Source organism: Dendropsophus ebraccatus, chromosome 2 (assembly GCF_027789765.1).
Source record: "Dendropsophus ebraccatus isolate aDenEbr1 chromosome 2, aDenEbr1.pat, whole genome shotgun sequence".
NCBI classification, from domain to species: Eukaryota; Metazoa; Chordata; class Amphibia; order Anura; family Hylidae; genus Dendropsophus; species Dendropsophus ebraccatus.
The window spans coordinates 20,411,705-20,435,032 of record NC_091455.1 but is presented as its reverse complement, the minus strand read 5'-3'; the positions used below and the strand labels follow the sequence as shown (position 1 = coordinate 20,435,032).

Sequence of the window (23,328 nt, the reverse complement as noted above, 5' to 3'; positions counted from 1 at the left end):
TGGTTTTCTACGGGGATCTGCTGCTACTCTGGACAGTTCCTGACATGGACAGAGGTGGCAGCAGAGCACTGTGTCAGACTGGACAAAAATACACCACTTCCTGCAGGACATACAGCAGCTGATAAGTACTGAAAGACTGAAGTTTTTTAATAGAAGTACTGTAAATTACAAATCTCTGCCACTTGCTGGGACCAGTAGATTTGAAAGAAAAAATGTTTGGCGTGAACAATCCGTTTAACCTATTTGATGTCTTGCCGAGTATTGACCTGTATTCACATTTACATAGAAAATCCATTCGGATCCACAGAGGCCGCATCAAGGCTTATAACGTCTAGATGCAGATACCACGGAAAAGTGGTGGACAGACGCCATATTGGGGGGTGGCCGATGTGTCTTGTTTCCTTTGTGTGTAGTGGAATATCTAGATGAACAGGCTGGATAGGAGCAGGGTAACGCTCGGTGAGGTGTGTCACCGACCGACACGCAGAAGCCTTGTGGGATTTCCTGTTTGATTTTTTTTTTTTTTCTTTGTAACGTGTGTAAGAATATAGAGCTATATAGGTAGATATACAGTATACACACACACACACATACGCACACGTGGTGGTTTCTAATTTTTTATATCTCCTTCATACGGAAACGTGTTTATAGCTTTGTGGCTACAGATAGGCGTCAGTGTCGCGTTCACTTGGGATCCCGAGAACACCTGCCAGCCAAAACACCTCGCATTGTGCCTGGTGTAAGCCCCGTCTGTCAGGTGTTGGCTCCTCCGCCCAGGATCTCCACCCATATTCCTGGAAAAAAAAAGTTCTTATTAAGCAGATACTTGGCGTCAACTTCATACACAGCGCGGGGCATAGACCGGGGCATGTTAGTGACCCCCCCCCCCTAAAATAAATAAATACATACATTGAAAATATTTGGGTTTGTTAAAGGGGTTCTCCTTTTTCTTTCAAATCAACTGGTTTCAGAAAGTTATATAGATTTGTAATTTATTTTCTATTTAAAAATCCAGTACTTATAAGCTGCTGTATGTCCTGCAGGTGTATCCTTTCCAGTCTGACACAGTTCTCCCTGCTGCCACCTCTGTCCATGTCAGGAACTGTCCAGAGCAGGAGATGTTTTCTATGGGGATTTGCTGCTGCTCTAGACAGTTCCTGACATGACATGGAGGTAGCAGCAGAGAACACTGTGTTAGACTGGGAAGAATACACCACTTCCTGCAGGACATACAGCAGCTGGTACGTACTGGCAGAGCTGAGATTTTTAAATAGAAGTCAATTACAAAACTATATAACTTTCTGACACCAGTTCATTTGAAAGAAAAAGATTAAGAACCCCTTTTTAATAGGGAAAAAAAAATTGAATGTTCCCCCAATTATCTAGATTCCTATGGGTGGTATAATGGAGATTTTGCTGTATAACATTGATCTAGTAGATCCACAAAAACTTTCAATGTGTTGACACCCCTAGGGGTTACCATGGAGGGTGGAATGTTTTTTTAAACCTTTTTTTCATTTTTCATTTCCAGGTCATGATCGGGTTGTAGAATGTGGCGGGACATGTGTGAGAAGAGACGCCCCTCCTAACCAAGGTGTCCTTTCCATGGTAAGTATGTCTTAAAGCAAGGGGAACCTTGTAAAACTACAATTCCCATCATGCATATAAATCAATATACAATCCCTTAAGGAAACCTTTAAGGGGGGTGGGGGGAGACTTCGGCCCTCCAGCTGTTGCATAAACTACAATTCCCATCATGCCTGGAGAGCCTAAGCTTTAACTGGAGGGATGAAGTTTCCCCATTCCCCTGCCTTAAAGTTTGGGATACTGGGAAACTTTTAGAGTCTTACAACCACATAGTGTCTTCTAGAAAGACTGACCTGCAGGTCACTGCTGCCTGTGAGAGTACATTACACCGGTGTGATGTCATCTGAGCTGACCTTGATGATGTCATGGAAATTTCCAGACAGTGTGACTCATAAGCCAGCAGGATGCAACAGGGGGGGGGGGGGCATTTGTCATCCCTGCCCCCGATGACCTCACGTCTTGGTAAACTGAGATCTATTTTGGGTTTTATTTTTTAGGTTATTCGGTGTTAGGTCAGTGATATGTTATAGAACCCGTGGCGTCCTCTGCTGCAGGCTGTGTGTTTTTGGTTAAAATGGCAGTGTACACGTACAAAGCGATATAAATGCCATATCGCCGCAGCCACACTGACCTGCATAATAAGGTGACTGCTATAAAAATCATCATTCCATCCACCTCAAAGGGACTTCCAGGATTAGATAAGCATGGCCGGCTTCCACCAGACACGGCACCCCTGGGTAGTATCTGGTATTGCAGCGTGGCTTTACTGAAGTGACTGGGGCTGAGCTTTGATGTCAGACACACAACCTGTAGATCGATGAGTATTTTAGAAAGAAAAAAAAAAGTTATGTTTCTTTCTTACAAAAATAGCGCCACCCCTGTCCTCAGGATATCTTTGGTAGTGCCGCTCATAACTATTCACTGCAATAGAGTTGGAACTGCAATACCACATGCCACCTGTTGACAGGGGTGGTGCTCATTTTGACCGTAAGCAGCCATTTTTTTCTAATCCTCATTAACCCCTTTAATTCACACTGTCCAGTCGTCTGGCACCGGCTTTGTACTACTGCTTTTATACTATTTTAGGGCTGATCCTTGCAGATTCTTCATAATCCAGACTCTGGATTATGAAGAATCTGCAAGGATCAGCCCTAAAATAGATTCCAGAGTATCCATCAATCTGACGCCTTTCAGGTCCCCTTCATACCAGATTGATTTTACTGTGTATGTGGGATCTTTTATTTTTATGTTGCTCACTTCCATATGGTATAGCAGGGGCCCACGATGGTCGTTCTGCTGGTGTTCCGGCACTGGGGGGGTCTTCCTTGCCCACTGGGTGTGATGGCGGCGGCACTGCGAGCGCTCTCCTTACACCAGTACGGTCAGATCACTGCTGTGCACATCTGACAGGACTGGATGGAAACATCCTCCAGACTGGACTGGAGGCAGATTATAGCAGTCACTGTTCTCTGGACCTGTCAGGACCGATAAAATGCTCCTCAAGTCACTCGCTTAGGCCGTGGCCTACTTTCTCGGCTTAATTCTGCCTCATTAAGTATTGCTGCTGCCGTTGCTGCGGAGGACCGGGGCGCCTGTCCTATAATAGCAGCTCTCCGCTCCCCGCCCTGGTATACAGAAATATCCGGAGGGACCTTGTTAGCCGTGTGGTGCTGCTGGGTTATTTTAGTTTTTTTCTTACTGTTCCACCACTTTTGGTTGGTACCTTCAGCAAACACATTGAAGGTATAGCTGTGGTTTCCTGTAGCGCCTCAGAAGGCCGGTGGAGCTGTTACTATCGGTTCTCGCCCTGTCATGGCCATACGCTTGTGACCAGACCACAGCTCGCACTCTGACTGTACATCTGCAGGACGTTCACCGCTGTTTTCCACAGATAGTGACAGAGCTCTTGTGGTTTCTGCAAATATATATTGGCGTTTCATCACCTTTTTCTTTCTGTCTTAAATTATCCTTTGCTCTGTACGCTGGGGTCCGATTCTTCGCAGCGTGCGATAACCTGGCCCTGATTTCTAGTATAAGTTGGAAATTCCCAGTGATAAAAAGTTAGGAAGTTCCCTGTGACTACAGAGATTGTTTTCTTTGTAAAACAGTGTTCACACACGGCAAAAGAGCCGGAAACGGCGATGGGTTTTCAGATGGCTAACCCTTTTGGGGAGATTTATCAAACTGGTGTAAAGTAGAATTGTCTTAGTTGCCCCTAGCAACCAATCAGATTCAACTTTTTGTTCCTCACAGATTCTTTGAAAAATGAAAGGTGGAATCTGATTGGTTGCTAGCCCCTAGTTGCCCCAACTAAGACAATTCTACTTCACCAGTTTGATAAATCCTCCTCCTTTATGTTTAACATAGTTTTTTTTTTAGGAATTTTTGGTGACCTTTTTTCTAATTTTCCATTGTTCTATCTATCTTTATAAAATAATCTTGATATCTTGCAATTTCCTATTCCTGAAACTTCCTGTTGTGTCTGTGGTGATAAAAGGAGGCAGCTGTAAAGTGATCTGTACAGCATTGCAGCGTCATGTGACACCAGTAGATAGAGGAGACAATAGCAGCTCCCTGTGGAATGACCTCTTTAAAGGTCATAGAGTGCTCTCAGTAATGTTTCACATTCATCTCAAGGGGACAGAGTCTGTCTACCGTAGTCTATGTCCATGAGTCTTGCTGTAAAGCATGTTACTAAACGCTGTTGATGGCAGCTCCCATAACAATGTACAAAAAAAAAAAAAAAAATGAAAGTCAAATTATAGAAACAGATTAGAATTAAAAAAAAATGTTTTAGTATCGGACTGTAATCAGTAAATGAAAATTTAGGTGACACATTCCCTTTAAGACAGAGACTGGGAACCAAAACTATAATTCCTATCAGGCCTGGACAGCCAAAGTTTTAGCTTCGAGGGCTATACACTACACGGGCGCTGCACTCAATGTGATACTGTGGCATAGCAGGGGTTAGCAGCACTCTGGGCCCACTGGACCCCGAAGGGCGCTGTGCGACACACGCGTCCGGGGTCCACATTGGAAGAACTCCCTGATTTATTGCAACACCCCTGATTTATAGGGAAGTTACCTCCTGTAGATGGCGCTAAGGACATAGCTTTCTTCCTTAGGGATGAGAGCTAAGGCTGTTTTCACACTGCGTTATTGCAATCCTTTTTTTCCATCTGTTTTTTTAAAAAACTGATGCATCCGTTTTGATCCGTTTTTCCATTGACTTCCATTGTAAAAAAAAAAAAAGGATCATTTTTTTTAACGGACACAAAAGTAGTGTCAGCTACGTTTTTGTGTCCGTAAAAAAAAAAAAAAAACGGATCCGTTTTGATCCGTGTTTTTTTTTTTTTTTTTTTTTACAATGGAAGTCAATGGAAAAACGGATCAAAACGGATGCACACAAATGCATCAGTTTTTTTTCAGCTGTTTTTTTTTTTTTTGCAAAACGGATTGCAAAAACGCAGTGTGAGCCCAGCCTAATTTGCATACCTGTATTTCCAGGGAACATTACCCGACCTATTTAAGGCCTTTTTACATGATCCAACAGGCCGCAGAGAGCGAGCACTGATCAGTGCGATCACTGGATTGTTCGTACAGCCAATGAATTTAAACGGGAAAATGTGCGGCTGACTAGCGATGACTAAAAGATGCGACCAGCCGACTAATGAGTTTTCTTGTTCGTTGACTGATTCCTATGCCAGCTGGTGATCTCCACAAGGTGAAACAATGTAGTGACGTGCTCTATTATAAATGGAGAGGGATGACTGGGGAACAAGTGAGACATGGACCTCATTGGAGGGGGGATATAATAAATAAATAGAAAAAAATTATATAATATATATACACACAGGGGAAACGCCCATTATACCAATCACTAAAGATGAGGAGGGCAAGAGGAATCTATGAAGTGTGTGTGTGTGTGTGTGTGTGTGTGTGTGTATGTATGTATATATATATATATATATATATATATATATATATATATATATATATATATATATATATATATATATATATAATATATACACACACACACACACACACACACACACACTTCACAGATTCCTCTTGCCCTCCTCATCTTTAGTGATTGGTATAATGGGCGTTTCCCCTGAGCTTTTTACATTCAAATTTTTATTGGTTTTATAACATAAGAGAACGCTGATAAAGTTGATAACGCAGCGTTAATAAAAAAAAAGAAAAAAAAAAAAGAAAGAAAAAGATGGAAGTAACAAACATGAGCAACAAAACCAGTGCAGGAATAACAAGCACATAAAGGGTTAAGTATCTGCCGACTGCAAGGGGTGATAGGAAGGTAGTTGTTGTTAAGGCGGGGGAGATTAGTAATGCCTAAACAGATGCATTATGAAGAGTAATCCATAGGGACCACCTTCAGTATTAACGGTATATATGATATTCATCTTCTCTGAGGTAAATGATGAGGTTACATTATACTATTATAGGCGGAGGTGAGGACGCGTTATAATTGTTTGCTATAGCTATAATAGATCCAGCAGAGCGAATAATAATAATAATATGGCCTCCACTGTTCTGGAGCTGCCGGGATTCTAGATCTATGAAAATTAAGTGAGTTCTGCTAGTTCTGGATATATGGTCAGGAGACCAGCATAATGCTATATAGAGTCTCCCAGTGGGCTGAACCCTTAAAGTGTGGTTAAAGTGTTAAAGGAGTACTCTGGCCAAATATAAAAATCCCAGGTGGGCAGAGGGTAGGGGTAACCTAATAAAGAAGCTATACTTACATGTCCCCGTACCCCGCAGCGCCGCATCACCAGCCATCTGACTGCTTTTAGTTTCTCCCGTCTTCTAGACGGGATGTAACATGACCGGGAGCTGCAAGAGGCCGGCGGTGGACTGTGAGCGGTCACTGGGGATGGGTAAGTATGACTTCTATATGTTCCCCTTGCCCGCCTGGGATTTTTAAATTTGTCCAGAGTTCTCCTTACTTTAAATTGTACCCTGACTATAACAGTATGTGACTGTATTTTATCACCAAATAACCTATAAGATTTTGTCAACCTCCTGTACTGTATAACTAATATATAATCGGAGAGCTTGAGTTCTGGTGCTGATGTAGTGGCGAGGTTTTTGCAGTTTTGCGCAAGGTAACAATTCGGACTTGCCAGTGAAATTCCGCACCTGCCAGTGAAAGCAGCGGGGTGTGTCATCATCTTGGAAATACCGGCACTTGGTTGGTATGGCGGTCATCTATCACTGTGCACAATACAGAATGGCCATGATCTTCCTGCAACTCCCATAGATTTCAATGGAGAACATTATATATACACAGTGACCCCACCAGCAGAATAGTGAGTGCAGCTCTGGAGTATAATGCAGGATTTAACTCTGGATGAATACAGGATAAGGTTAGCCTTCTTACAGGATAAGTAATGTATGTACATAGTGACCCCACCAGCAGAATAGTGAGTGCAGCTCTGGAGTATAATACAGGATGTAACTCAGGATCAGTAATGTAATGTATGTACACAAAGACCCCACCAGCAGAATTGTGAGTGCAGCTCTGGAGTATAATACGGAATTAGTATTCCTGTATGTGATCCAGTAACGCCTCCGCTGTATACACTAAACAATAGACACGAGGTTTATATTACACGGTTACTACTTACGCTCTGACCAATTTAGCTGCTATCAGATTTAGTTATTTTAGTTGGCGCAGTCGTCTCTCCCCGTCTACCTGGCTGTGCAGGTTTTGTCCTCTGGAAATGACTGCTGGGGCCGGGTGTCTGTGAAAATTGCTGACCTGTTACCGGAATGTGCAGCCGTGTGCGCCGAGGAAAGTTCATTAGCCGCAGTGACTGATTAGCATTCCCTCCACAGATCACCTCATCAGCCGCCATCATTGCACCCCCCCCCCCCTCCATGGTGATCACAGATTCCGCCCGGATGACAGCGCTGCAGTTACTATCGCTGCAGCTTCTTTGTTATCCTCTATTCTTGCTGCAGCCGAGCCACAGAGTTCATGTGAAGCAAATTGGTCATTTCATGTCCGAATCTGTATTTGGATAAGCCGGGTGACACCCAAAATAGCCATCCGCCCCCTGGATTTCCCCAACACCACTGTATCTACTTATAGTCAAGTATCTCTGCATAACAAAGCAAAGTTACCTTTAGGGATCTGGGAAAGCTGAGTGATCACCAATACAGCCGCCCAGCTCAGCCATGATGTCTTATTGGCAGCTTAGCTAGTTATATATTCTGGGTTTTGGGAAAGCTGGGTGACATCTAGTTTTTGCATATTGCAATAGCAGCCATGTTTAACTAATAGACATATGTGTATCTAGTATTAGAAGAGACTGTGCCACATCTGTCCTCAGGTTGTATGTGTTATTACAACTCTGCTCTATTCACTTTAACATACCTGAGCTGCAGTACCATGCACAAACTGAATATAAGAGTGGCGCCATTTCTGGTAGAAAGATAATAGTGGACAGGAAGGGAATAAGACTGGGTGGGGGAGGGCGGCGCGTGGGGGTTGTGGGAACAAGAAGAGGATGATATCACCGTGTGAAATAGGAGAACTGCCAGGGGTCAGCGCTGTTGAACTGTGCTGGAGGGGATGGGGAGGTTGTGCAGTGTATTTAGTAAAATTCTTTTACACCGCCATCTGGTAATCCAGAAAATGAGATCATGCGGCACTTATAAAAGCATAATCCTCCTGTGCTGGGTGGGTGACAACCCCTATGTTGTAGCTCATATGGTTGTCACAGCCCTATGTGATTGTTGTCAACCTATTGTTATCAAGACCCTAATATATATGAGTCTTTTGCATCCTGTGGGTAGGGGGTTGTAGCGTCCTTCAGCGGGGTCCCACACGATCGATGATAATGTGACTTCCATCCCTCCAGCACCTCTGGACACGCTTACACCCATCGGAGTGAGTTATATCCTCGGCTCCCGTCTTTTTTTAGGTTTAGAGCTCCTTTAAGGATTTACAGCTGTAATTCGCCATCACAGTCTGTTGAGCAGCAGCTGAAGACGTCTGGTAGCTCTGCGGCAGGACGCCACCGGCTCCTCTGAATCCTGATCTATATTAAAGCCTTGTGGTTTCATTGATTTTTTTTTTTTTTTCTTTTTCTTTTTTTTTCAGTCTGCCGTTCCCAGTGACTCACACATGGTTACCTGCAGTATTCCAGGGGGTAGCATGCCAAATTCTGGGCTGCGTACCTGCTGCGTTCTGCTTTCCGGAAGATTTATTTATGGAGAAAATAATCCGATAACTGTAGTGCATTAACAGTGTATGTCCAGTTATGTTAGACATATGAGGAAGGATGCAGGATTCATATGGTTGCCAAATCTCAGCAGCCTCTTGTCACCACTAGGGGGAGGTCTAATCTGTATACACAGGTATAGGACTCCTATTCAGGTCAATAGAAGCTGTAGACCAAGGATGGGGAATTTTCGGCCCTCCAGCTGTTGCAAAACGTCAATTCCCATCATGACTGGAGTTGTAGTTTTGCAACTGCTGCAGGGCCGAAGGTTTCCCATCCCTGCTGTAGACATATAGAACACCAGGCTAGTGGTGGAAGCTGAACGCTTAGGCCCAAATAGAACACAAGGCTAGTGGTGGAAGCTGAATACTTAGGCTGAAATAGAACACAAGACTAGTGGTGGAAGCTGAATGCTTAGGCTGAAATAGAACACAAGGCTAGTGGTGGAAACTGAATGCTTAGGTTTAGATGGAACACAAGGCTAGTGGTGGAAACTGAATGCTTAGGTTTAGATGGAACACAAGGCTAGTGGTGGAAACTGAATGCTTAGGTTTAGATGGAACACAAGGCTAGTGGTGGAAGCTGAAGGCTTAGGCCCAATTCCCATTTTGATTTCATCCTGTGTTTGTATACCGCAGCTGGCCCATTGACTTTAATAGACCCATTGTAGTCTACTAGTGACTACTAGATTCCCCGATATGTCTCTCTTTGTGGGGCTCTAAGCATACTTTACTCTGCTTTTGAGTCCTGCAAAAAGAGTTTTTGCTCATAGACAGATTATAATCACTATGAGACTACATTTGGTCCATAAAATGGGCACTGTCATAAAAAAAGAAACTTTTGAGCAGTTGGAGTCTGAGTCTTCAGACAGTGACCAATCAGGAAAACGGATCGTGAGAAGTCTGCGCAAAGCTCTTTCACTCTCAACTGTGTCATGTGACCTAGACGGACTTCCAGCGTTAGTCTATAGGGTCTAAGTCTCGGACATTGAGCGCGCAGCAGCATGGTCGTCTCCCCGCTCCTTATACTGATCAATCGGGATTTGAACACCTGTAGAATAAGGGAAATTTTTTAAAATCTAATATATTTCACTAATCTAAAATTTTGTTTTTCAGGTGTGTCAGACAAATCCTCGCCCTATGCAGATTCAAGGGAACCACCAAAGTTTACCCTGGATGGTGTGTGGAGTGTAACACTCCACTGCTTGAACGAAACCACGCCTATATCCCACCATTTTTGGTTTCATCCACCAGAACTGATTAGAATACTATAAATATAACCCACCATCAAAATGGCCAGTAAAAGAAAGTCCACAACACCATGCATGGTACGGGCAACTGAGCTCGTAGACCAGGAAGACCAAGACGATGTATTGAATAACGCCCCTGCACCAGCTTTAGAGACTAAAAATGACTGGCTGCCTGAGAAGGAGAAAGAAGCTGAAGACCCTGTCAAGGTGGAGGAGAAGCCACCTGCTGAGACCCAATCCAAAAAGTTGCAAGGTGGCTATGAGTGCAAATACTGTCCCTATGTAACACAGAATCTCAATGAGTTTACAGAGCATGTGGACATGCAACACCCCAACGTCATCCTTAACCCCCTTTACGTCTGTGCCGAATGTAACTTCACCACCAAAAAATATGACTCTTTATCTGACCACAATTCCAAACATCACCCGGGAGAAAGCAACTTCAAGTTAAAGTTGATGAAACGCAATAACCAGACCATTCTAGAACAGTCCATTGAAGGTGGTGCCGATGTTTCCAGCACTCAAGAAAACATGGAAACCGATGACAGTCTGAATGGCGTATCCATAAATAAGAAGCCCATCAGTATGCTTGGAAAAAGCCGTGCCGAATTGAGAAAATTACGAAAAGCCGAAGAGGCGATGTATGATGGCCATTTCGGCCTTTCGGAAGCCAATGGAATTTCGGGAGATGGTTTAACTCATGTGATGCCATCAGTCCAACTCCCACCAAACATTAACCTACTTCCAAAAGTCCCTGTACCTCTAAATAGCAACAAGTACAATTCTGCTCTTGACACTAACGTAACCTTAATAACTTCTTTTAATAAATTTCCTTACCCTACCCAGGCAGAATTATCTTGGCTTACTGCAGCCTCCAAACATCCAGAGGAGCACATAAGAATTTGGTTTGCTACCCAGAGGTTGAAGCATGGCATAAGCTGGTCTCCGGAGGAGGTGGAGGAGGCAAGAAAGAAAATGTTCAATGGGACTATCCAGTCTGTTCCACAGTCCTTCACCGTAGTGCCAGCTCCATTAACAACTACGGCTAAGGTTGGCCAACCAATTATCCAGACAGCAGTGCCTTGTCAATTTCTTGGGCAAACTGGTCTAGTCTTAACGCAAGTGACAAACACCCCTACTGTGACCGTGTCTTCATACTCCTCTGGAACACCAAGTCCGAGCCAGAAGCGTTCCATACAAAGTCCACAAGAAGCTCCCGAGCCAAAACGTCAGATGACTGTAAAAGCTTCATCTCCATCTCCAAGTATGGTGTCCTCCTCTAGACACGAACGTAAAAAGACCAACCAGCAGATTGCCATCTTGAAGTCTAGTTTTGTAAATAGCCAATTTCCAGACGATGCTGAGGTTTACAGGTTGATAGAGATCACTGGTCTTTCTAGAAGCGAAATAAAAAAGTGGTTTAGTGATTATCGGTATCGTAGCCAGAGAGGGATTTGTAACATCACCAGTGAAACTCTCTTGAGGGATCGCATGTCAAACAAGAGTCGACGGCCCTATCATTACAGAAACATAACGCCCACAAAGCTCGCCGAGATCACGGACGAGCAACTCCAATGTCTTGAAAACAGCTTTCAGAAAAACTCCTTTCCAGCACAAGCTGAATTGGACTATCTACGGGCTGAGACAAAACTGTCAAGGAGGCAGATACATTACTGGTTTATGGACAGGAGGAAAGTTAGAGATTCCATGGAACAAGCAGTTTTGGACTCTATGGGATCTGACAGCAATGATGGACTTGTTAACGGGACATCTACCCAGTCTAGTAACCTATCCAACTCTTGGTCGGTTTCGTCAGCACTGTACAAATCTAAACAGGAGCAACTCCATTTGTTAAAAAGTACCTTTGCGAGAACTCAATGGCCGACTCCGCGCGAGTATGATCAGCTAGCGGCACAAACCGGACTGGTCAGGACAGAAATTGTAAAATGGTTTAAGGATAACCGATGTGTCCTCCGGAATGGGAGTCTAAAATGGATGGAGCAATACCGAAAGATCTATGAGCTCTCTCTGGAAGAGCGGAAAAAGTTCATCAAGATGACGTCGGCCACTACTACGGGCAAAGACATTCTCTCCAGGTATTTTCAGGAGTATGGACAGTTACACGAGGAGGACGTCGATCTTCTGATGAACAAGGCTAAAGTAGACGTTGACGAACTGAGAGCCTGTTTTTCAGAAATGCAGGAACAAGTGGTGTTAGATCAGCTGAACAACGAACAAGATGACGATAAACTTGATTTGGAGAGTGAGGCCAAATCACATGGAGATGAGGAGATTATATCAGATGGTGGAGATAGCTGGAGTCAGACTGGACAGGACAACCAAGATGATGTGGGTGACTATGAATGTGGAAGTACACCGAAAGATGACTCCTGTGTCTAACTAGGTAATAATGGTGGCACTCATAGTTACATTGTTCGGTATACCTTGTTAGTTACCGTATATTCTTGTACACAGGAGCAGTTTCAAACCTGGACCTTTTATTATAATGCTGTGTCCTAATATATAAAATACTCCTTTATACAAGAATATAACTACTATAATACTGCTCCTATATACAGGAATATAACTACTATAATACGACATGGAGAGAGAGGAGCGGCTGCACATCACACCTATGGCTGATACTAGTGCTGCTAAGCTTATTTTAAGAACCAATGTCAGGATGTCGGTATATAATTTGATCAAACCATACTGCCCCGTGTACCACATGCAGGTCTCCTGGTTCACACGGGTCCCTGCGCTAACTCCACACTGTGTCGGTCGGTGGCCGCCAACCCCGCAAAGCGTGCACATGCAGGGAAGGGAGGCCATGGAATGGACCTGCAACCCCCATGTCACAGGAACAAACCCAAAACGCCCCACCAATACCCAGCCAGCACCACCGGCAGGGAAGGCTGCCCCCAAACAACACGAGTATGAATATGGTATTACACTCACCACTGCTGCTGCAGACAGAATGGGAAAAACATGGAGGTACCGACATGTTAGCACAGGTATATTCTGACGATTTGGGTCACATGGGTCTTAAAAGGAGAGTGCCAGCTAGATATGCCAACATCCTGACGTTGGTTTTTAAATAAGCTTAGCAGCATTAGTGTCAGCCATAGGTGTGATGTACAGCCGCTCCTCTCTCTCCATGTCGTGTATAACTACTATAATACTGCTTCTATATACAAGAATATAACTACTATAATACTGCCCCCTATATACAGGATTATAACTACTGTAATACTGCTCCTATATACAGGAATATAACTGCTATAATACTGCTTCCTATATACAAGAATATAACTACTATAATACTGCGCCTATATACAAGAATATAACTACTATAATACTGATCCTATATACAAGAATATAACTACTATAATACTGATCCTATATACAAGAATATAACTACTATAATACTGTTCCTATATACAAGAATATAACTACTATAATGCGGTTCAGGGAAGAAACAGAGTGCTGCACCTCACACCTATGGCTGATACTAGTGCCGCTTGGCTAAATAAAAAACACATCAGAATTTAGTGTATGAATTGATCAAGCCATACTGCCCCATGTACCTCGTGCAGGTATCTGATACACATGGGTCCCTACACTAAGTCCACACCGTGCCAGTCAGTGGCCACCAACCCCGCAGGCGTGCACAGTCAGGGAACGGGGGCCATGGGACGGCCCTGCGACCCCCATGCCACAGGACCAGACCCAAAAACACCACACCAGAACCTGGCCAGCACCGCCGGCGGAGAAGGTCGCCCCCAAGCAGCACAAGTCTGGATAAGGAATTACACTCACCATAGCTGCAGCAAACAGAATGGGAAAAAACTGGAGGGATTAAAACCATGTGCACTCAGGTGTCTCCTGCTAATTGCGGTCATGTGGGTCTCACCAGGAGGAGTGCAAAACACGGAGAAAAGAGAGAAACAAAATGCGGTTCAGGGAAGAAACAGAGTGCTGCACCTCACACCTATGGCTGATACTAGTGCCGCTTGGCTAAATAAAAAACACATCAGAATTTAGTGTATGAATTGATCAAGCCATACTGCCCCATATACTGCCCCATAACTACTATAATACTGCTCCTATATACAGGAATATAACTACTATAATACTGCTCCTATATACAAGAATATAACTGCTATAATATTGCTCCTAAATACAAGAATATAACTACTATAATACTGCCCCTATATACAAGAATATAACTACTATAATACTGTTTACTATGTACAAGTTCCAGCACTGCAGCATGGTTTCTGATCTCAAACCACAATACAGATGTGAACTGAACCCTAATGGGGTTTTCTGAGACGTTAGTATAGGTTGTCTGTGTGTGGCAGATGGAGTCTGACCCCCTGAGATCACTGACAGAGCTTTACAGCAGGATGTATTGGGTGCTGTGAGGGAGTAGCAGAGGTGCTCCGACTGACGTCACTACTTCTTTGTTCTGCTGATGGGTGTGGATTGTGTCGCTATAAATCATATACTGTTGGCCAGTCCTAAAGATCAATTAAAGGGACTTTCTCCTGTATGTGATTTTACTGACTTTTAAAGGTAATGTCTCAACAGGAAATTACCCATTTGTTTAAATGTTAAATTAAATTTTTAATTTTTAATTTTGAGATTTATTTTCTGTTTTATATTTTTAAATAATTCTTCTTATGCTAAAGTTTGAAGATGTATGGCCACCTGTTCTGTCTCTGATGATAAGGAGGCAGCTGCAGGAAAGTGATCTGTACAGAATTAAAGTAAAATATGACACACATACTTTAAAAAAAAACAAACAAACAATAGATTAAAGGAGAAGTCCAGTGAAAATTTTTATTAAAGTATTGTATTGCCCCTCAAAATTTAAACAAATCACTAATATAGACTTATTACGGGAAATGCTTATAAAGTGCTTTTTTCCCTGCACTTAGTACTGCATCAAGGCTTCATTTCCTGGATAAAATGGTGATGTCACTTCCGGGATAACATGGTGATGTCACTTCCTGGATAACATGGTGATGTCACGTCCCGACTCCCAAAGGTGTGCGGGCTGTAGCTGCTGGAGAGGATGATGGCAGAGGGATGCTCGGTGTCCCTCCAGTGCCCTGTGTCCCTCTGCCATCATCCTCTCCATCAGCCACAGCCTGCACAGCTTCGGGAGTCTGGTCGTGACATCACCATGTTATCCATGAAGTGACATCACCATGTTATCCATGAAGTGACATCACCATGTTATCCAGGAAGTGACATCACCATGTTATCCAGGAAGTGACATCACCAGGTTATCCAGGAAGTGACATCACCAGGTTATCCAGGAAGTGACATCACCATGTTATCCAGGAAGTGAAGCCTTGATGCAGTAGTAAGTGCAGGAAATAAGCATTTCCTGTAATAAGTGTAGATTTTTTTTTTTTTTGGGGGGGGGGGGGGCAATACAACACTTTAATAAAATTTTTCGCCTGACTTCTTCTTTAAGCTTATAGCTCAGCCTTTCCCTCTAAGTGAAATGAGGAGGTCACAGAGTATGCGTAGTAATGTTTCCCATTCATGTCACTGGAATAGCTCCTGACCAGTGTTTATATCCAAAGGGCTTGCTGTAAAGAAGATTACCAAATGCTGTTAAAAACTAATCAAGCAAGATGGCTGCCCCTATAATAATGTAGTCAGCACTTGCCCTTTAAGAGAGGCACTTTCCTGAATTTTTTTTTTAAAGAAATCAACAGGGGCTGTGATCGTAAGCAGTTCTGCAGTATACTCTAAGGTTTTTTTGTTTAAAGCGACTCTGTACCCCCCAACAATCCGCCCCCCCCAAACCACTTGTACTGTCAGCTAGCTGCTTTTAATCCAAGATCTGTCCTGCGGTCCGTTCGGCAGGTAATGCAGTTATTGTCCTAAAAAACAACTTTAAAACTTGCAGCCCACGCCAAACGGGAGTATATGTGCCCTAACTTTGCACCGTCCCTCCTCCCCACCCTCTTCATCATTAGCTATGCCACTGGAACATTTTTTCCATGCTGAACTTTGCACAGGTGCTTAACGACCCAGCCCATGTTTAGTATTCACACAGCTGACGAATAGGAGACAATCTGCCTGGAGCATTCCTAATGATGAAGAGGGTGGGGAGGAGGGACGGTGCAAAGTTAGGGGCTGGCACGGGGCTGAAAGTTTAAAAGTTGTTTTTAGGACAATAACTGCATCACCTGCCGATCGGACCCCAGGACAGAGCTTGGATTAAAAGCAGCTAGCTGATGGTACAAGCGGTTTGGGTGGGTCAGATTGTGGGTACAGAGTCGCTTTAAATCAACATTATACATATGGCCACTAGATGTCTCTCTTCCTGTCAAACTGCGGTCCATGCTTGCTCTGTCCAGTATTTGGTCTTTTCTCCATTCAAAAAAAAAAAAAAAAGACCCAGAAAGTCCCAGTCCGTTGCGCACTCAGACATGGTTTGGTATTGACGGACAGCCATTCCTGAACACAGACAAAGTGGGACATGTCTTCACTACACATGTGTACAGCTATTGTGTGTCCACATACAGGAGCAGAGAATTCTGGGAATGCTTGCATTGTATGGTCATTTCACATGTGTCCTGTTGCCCTCAGTTGATATACAACCTACAGGTGTCTTTACTTGTGTGAGTTGCAAAGGACTGGGACTTCCTGTGTTTTGTCTCTTTGTCTCTACACAACCGCTGTAGACATGCGCAGTGAAGACTTGTCCCACTTCGTCCGCGCTCTGGAATGGCTTTCAGTCAATACCAAGCCATGTCTGTGAGTGTGCAACGGACTGGGACTTCCTGGGTTTGGGCCCTATTCCACCGGACGATTATCGTTTGCATAATTGTTAACGATTAATGAACTCAAACGACCGCTATTGCGAAAGACCTGAAAACGTTCACTCATTTCCATGGAACGATAATAGTTAGTTATGATCGTAATTGCAATCGTTTTTCCTTCGCTATTTACTCGCTATTGCGTTCGTATCTATTGCGAACGACCAAACGATGTCTTATTCAATGCGAACGATTTGCAAACGAGCAACGATAAAAATAGGTCCAGGTCTTATAAAGCGATCAACGATTTCTCGTTCGGTCGTTAATCGTTAACTGCATTTCAACCGAACGATTATCGTTTAGATTCGAACGATTTAACGATAATCTGAACGATAATCGTCCGGTGGAATAGGGCCCTTTCGTCTTTTTTTTTTTTTTTTTGAATGGAGAAAAGATTCAAGTATTACACAGTGGGAGCATGGATTACAGTTTGGCCGTAGTTGATTTAAACATAGAAAACTCTTATTTAAAAAAAATTTTGCGCATATAGCATAAAACTGCTTGTGATCACAACTCCTGTTTTCTTATTTTTTTTTTTCCCGCGACAGGTACTTTTTAATTATAAATGCATCCTTCTCTCTATTGTAAACCTTTTTTTTTATTTTTTTTAGTAGCTGTTATTTATGCAGTGTGATTTCTAATCAGCAGACTCAGTGGAGGCGCACACTTCCTTCCTGTATTGTCTGGATAGACGGAACAGTATGTGCGCTTTATGGCAGGTGTAACAAATTTGAGAAATCTCTTAAAGGGATTTTTTTTTTTTTTTTTTAGTTGATTTTTAGAGAACACATCAGTTACTTGCTGATATACGGTGGCCGTTCAGCTTAGGAATGCTTCATTATCCAGCCCGCTGGTCCCCTAACCTTGAAGCTCCCGTCCATAGATGGCATCCTGTAGTGGAGGCAAGTGTCTATACTACTTCACCTTGCCGCCTCCTCTGGCATCCCTCTTTAGGACACCATCTTTAGACGGGAGCTGTGTTCTACTACACATAAGGACAGAGGACCGTGCGGGGTACTGTTCTTAAGTTGTAGAGGCACTGTATATTACTGGGCAGTTGCATCCCCTTTAGTAATTTCTTGAGGGGGTGTTGTACTTTCTTTCACCAGAGAAGGAGTTAAAAACAAGGGAGCTGCATAAAGTGTGTATATATAGTGTTAATATCCTGCATTATCTATGCATCTAGCAGTACATTTGAACTGTGATTTAACTTGCCCAACTTCTAATGATGAGATGACCCTGCAGGCTCTGTCCAATTCTACACAGCAAAGCTTAAGTGGTATAGTTTGCCATTTTAATGTGCTGAGCATAGTAGTTTATTATTTACAGTTGTCTTTTTTTTTCTTTTGTAGATGTAAAGACCTTGGATATCCCAACTCGTTTCACTTTGAAGATAATATAAAGATATATTTTCCTACTGTTGATATTAAATCGCGCCGGTTTCTGCTTAGCCAGGACTATGTCCATAGCCTCACAGCGGATTGTGAAACTAAACAGTTCTTTCCTTGCCAAAGAACGAAATTCTAAAAGACTTTGTACATTTCCCGCCTACTTCTTCAGTACTGGAACAGTTTTTGAGAGATGTTGGTTACCGATTTACCAATAATTTTTTTTCTCAAAAAAATACAATTCGTATTTTTTTTTTTTTTATTAAATTTTGCATTGCTTAGAATTAGTAACCACTAAGTTGTCTAATTTTTGTTCCCTATTTTTGTTGTGTATATAGAAAAATTTATATATTTGTTACTTTCTAGTGGTAGAGCCATTTTATTATGGGACCACTGGTCTTCACAAGAGTTTAAGTGGGAAAGGGGGGGGGGGCTTTCACGGGATCGGAGAATGAGGTTAAGGAAACAAAATCCAGATCAAATTCAGCATGTAAGAGAACACAAGATGTGACGGAATGGACTGGCTTGCCAAAAAGGGGGGTTTCTTGGCATCTCGAGGGGGTTAAATTTTTGTAAAAAGAAAAAATGGACATGATCATCGTAGATATTAAACTTTAAGGGCTTCCTGGTGTGTTTAGGTTTACGCAAGTATTTTACTATACTGAAAAAGAACAACATAGCAAGGATCGCTAACAAAAAAAAAATATATATATATATATGTGTGTGTGTGTGCGCGAGAAATAGTTTTTTGTTTATTTTTTTTCTCAAATTATTCAGACTGAATTGTTTTTGTATTTTTTTTTTAAATATATGTATAAAGTTGCGAAAGCCGCGAGCACAACTAAAGACTATTTGTCAGTTTTTAGGTGTAGTGGAACCTACCCAATGAGTGCACTTTTTTGGGGAATGGGGCGGGAGAATTATTTTATTTTTTTTATTTTTTCTCTCTCTTCTTCCTATTGTACATGATGATAAAAGAAAAAAATAGTTGTTCTGAAGTCATGGTAATGGAGGTAATCTCATTTCACTGCACTGCACAAATGTGCTTGCTAGGTTTTTTGTTAGAAAAAAATTTTTTTTAGAAAAAAAAAAGAAAAATAGAAAAAAATAAATAAAAGTATTTTTATTGCTTAAATCAAAGCTACTTGTTTTTTTTTTTTTTTTACTTTTATTGCTACAGTTGTCAAGCATCTAGGCCGACCTGATGGTTTATCACACTTGGAACTTTCGAAGAAAAAAAAAATAAATGTAACTTTATTTTATTAAAGAACATCCACATACATGGGGCCTGTTTAAGCCTGGGCCTGTTGGGTGCCTGGGCAGGTTAGAGCGAAGGTCCCGTCTTTGCCAAATGTACAGGAGGGGAAGGGGAAGAGCGCCCCATAGAAATTAGTGGGAAAATCTCCACACTGCACACAAAGCTCCTAACTGCAGAAACGGCAGTTGGGAGCCTTAGCAACCAATAGGATTACTACTTTCATTTTCACAGGGAGCTGTGGTTGCTAGGGAAGCTGCCTCCCAACAGATCCACAGAAATAACTGGTAAGACCCCCTTCTCCAACTATACAGTACATGTATACAGGACCCCCTACTCCAACTATACAGTACAGGTATACAGGGCAGTATTACCAGCTGCTGCTGCCCTAAGCACTAAATCTGAGGACACCCCATCCTCACTCACCAATTAGCATCAGGATAGGTAGATTGGTAGATAATAGCTCCAGACGTCACATTTAACACCGCAACACCAGACCTGACCAATACCGCCATACTGTAACTGGATAACACCGCCATACGAGACCTGACCAATACCGACACACTGTGACTGGATAAAACCGCCATACCAGACCTGACCAATACCGCCATACTGTATTTGAATAACACCGCCATACCAGACCTGACCAATACCGCCATACTGTGACTGGATAACACAGCTATACCAGACCTGACCAATACCGCCATACTGTGCTGCCCTAGGCACCAGACAATGGTTGCTTAATGGCAAATACGACCCTGCAGGTATACAGGACACTACAGGTATACCCCAAAACTATACACTACTGGTGCACGGGACCTCCACCACCTATATACTAAAGGTATACAGGACCCTCAAACTATACACTACAGGTATACAGGACCCCCGAACTATGTACTACAGGTGTACAAGACCTCCACCAACTAAACATTTCAGGTATACAGCACCTTCACCAACTATTTACTACAGGTGTACAGGACCTGCACCAACTATGTACTGCACAGGACTTCCAAAACTATACAGTACAGGTATACAGCCCCCCCCAACTATACACTACTGGTATACAGGTCAATCAATGCAGGTGGCGCATAAATCTAGATTCTGCATGTTTTCCGCTTGGAAAATTGTATGTTGCTGCTCCAGAGTTGTATCAGGTAAAAATCTTTGTCTATGCACCTGTCAATAGCACTGCCAATGTTGTATATAACCAGGCTCTGTATAACACTGCCAATGTTGTATATAAAGAGGCTCTTTATATAACACTGCCAATGTTGTATATAACCAGGCTCTTTATATAACACTGCCAATGTTGCATACAACCAGGCTCTGTATAAAACACTGCCAATGTTGTATATAACCAAGCTCTGCATACAGTCTGATCAGATGACATCTCAGTTTGGCTATTAGATATTTAGGATGTTTAAAGTTTTTAGTTTATTTCTAATGTGCACAAGCTACAATTTATATAAACAGTGCAGAACTGTCAGGTATGAAGGGCTACTGGCGATTTCCCCTTAAACAAAAAAAAAAAAAAAACAACAAAGACCTAGATTGGCCTCCTGGGCACCTTAGAATAAATCTAATTAACACACTGACACTTTATACTCGGACAGTGCCGGGTAAATTTTCTAGATGGCAAAAACGCTACATTATGGAAGATGGGCAGTATTTTGTAAAAAAAAAATAATTCCAGCTTCCCAAAAACACCAAATACAGTTTGTGTCTCTTAGAAAAAAAATATTTATAAAGAAGATGTTTCTAAGTGCCGTAGTAGACTGCCAAGTGTAGCCGATAATCGTTTGGTGTAACAGGTCCTGTCTAGAGATCAGCGTAACTGGAGCCCAATCATTCAGCATTTGATTACTGGTGGCTGAAAAATTTGGATGCTGCCCTGGGGAGTCCTGGAAAACATGGACACGGACATAGCCTGTATCCATGTTTTTCCAGACTCCCTAGGACTGCATCCAACTTCTCCAGCCACCGGTGTTGAAATGTTAATCGATCGGTTTCGAGCATGCTCCAGTTGTGCTCCTCTCTAGTCTTCTAGTCCAGTGATTTTCAACCAGTGTGCCGCGACACATGGTCGGGTGTGCCGCAGGGAAAGTTCCCCAAACTATGGTGCCCCTGCAGATCGCCCGCTGCTGCTGTCTGCCTCACCTACTGGCTGCCTGTAGTGCCCGGACAAGCTCCTCCTATCCAATCAGTGGAGACCGAGAGCGTGGTGCGCTGTGGCCCACCACAGCGCACCACGCTCCCAGTCTCCGCTGATTGGAGGAGCACGTCCAGGCCCTACAGGCGGCCAGTAGGTGAGGCGGAGAGCAGCGGCGACCATGTGGGAGGAGGTGAGGAGGAAGGTGGGGAGAGAAACCTGTGGATGGGGGAGAGAAACAGGAGAAAACAATGGGGTAGAGAAACCGGGGGTTGGGGGAGAGAAGCATGGGGGAGAAACACGGGGAGAGAATCCTGGGGATGGGGGAGAGAAACATGGGGATGGGGGAGAAACACGGGGAGAGAATCCTGGGGATGGGGGAGAGAAACATGGGGATGGGGGAGAAACAGGGGAGAGAAGCAGGGGGGGTGAGAAACATGGGGATGGGGGAGAGAAGCAGGGGGGAAAGAAGTATGGTGGAGAGAAGCACAGGAGAGAAGCACAGGAGAGAAGCAGGGGGGAGAAGTATGGTGGAGAGAAGCACAGGAGAGAAGTATGGTGGAGAGAAGTAGTGGGGAGAAGTATGGAGGAGAGAAGCACAGGGGGGAGAAGAAAACAGGCCCAGGTTTCACACTGAGTATAAATACATTTAGAATCTATATTATTAACTATATATATATATATATATATATATATATATATATGTATATATGTACTGTTTTAGTGTCATTTTGCGCCATTTTGGTTGGTGGTGTGCCCCGGGATTTGTGAAGTATAAAAAGTGTGCCGCGGCTCAAGAAAAGGTTGAAAATCACTGTTCTAGTCAATTGTTGCCTACGGTCCATGGGGCGTGCTCCAGGCCCTCCAGCTGTTGCAAAACTACAATTCCCATCATGCCTGGACTGGCAAAGCTAAAGCTGTTCAGGCATTGATGAGAATTTTAGTTTTGTAACAGCTGGAAGGCTGAAGGGTTCCCCCATCCGGTTGTAAAGCATGCCTCTAAATCACAGGTGCCAAACTCTGGAGATCCAGCTGTTGCACAACTACAGTTCCCATCATTCCTGGACAGGCCAGCCATGATGGGAATTGTAGTTTTGCAACAGATGGATGGCTAGAGTTTGACATCCCTGTAAATGCTCTTAAAATAGCCTAGGCAAGATGGCTGCCCTCATAATAATCTATTAAATAATAGATATAGAATCATATTAGACACAGGCGCAGCGCCATTCTTTTGAGCCAAGTTGTAATACAACACACAACCTGAGTACGGGTGGTGCTGTTTATGGAAAAAAGCGGCTATTTTTTTTATAATACTGGATTACCCCTTTAATTTAACTTTCGTATTCCAAGTGTAATGTTCTCTGCTTTTATAACCCTAGAGCAAGTGAAATCCAAAGGCCAGATTTGCTGGTTGTGTATTGCAATGTTGCTGGGTCACTATACAGGTTGCGCTATAAAAGGGCTCAATACAACGCTTCAAGGGTGTACATACATTATACGATGAACATGATGCCGTTTTGTTGGATCAGAACAGACAAACTCTATGGCAGCCCCAGTACCGCTGTGTGCATGAGCAACCCTTAAGGGGATCCCATGTTG

General features: G+C 43.1%; 1 protein-coding gene and 1 long non-coding RNA gene across 2 annotated transcripts in view; one reads left to right on the top strand and one right to left on the bottom strand.

The window, feature by feature from the left end:
* ZHX2 (zinc fingers and homeoboxes 2) overlaps window positions 1-19,426 on the top strand; it is a 39,953-nt gene extending 20,527 nt beyond the window's left edge. Inside the window, exons 2-4 of the mRNA XM_069957140.1 lie at window positions 1,532-1,608; window positions 9,959-12,496; window positions 18,290-19,426. Of these exons, the coding sequence (XP_069813241.1) occupies window positions 10,135-12,492 (2,358 nt within the window). The 5' untranslated portion in view covers window positions 1,532-1,608; window positions 9,959-10,134 and the 3' untranslated portion in view covers window positions 12,493-12,496; window positions 18,290-19,426. The remainder of the gene's footprint in view (window positions 1-1,531; window positions 1,609-9,958; window positions 12,497-18,289) is intronic.
* Window positions 616-23,328, bottom strand: LOC138783021 (uncharacterized). Its single transcript, XR_011361614.1, has 3 exons — window positions 23,222-23,328; window positions 2,219-2,394; window positions 616-794 (listed from the first exon to the last, which is right to left on the bottom strand). It is a non-coding gene; the product is annotated as an uncharacterized lncRNA (long non-coding RNA).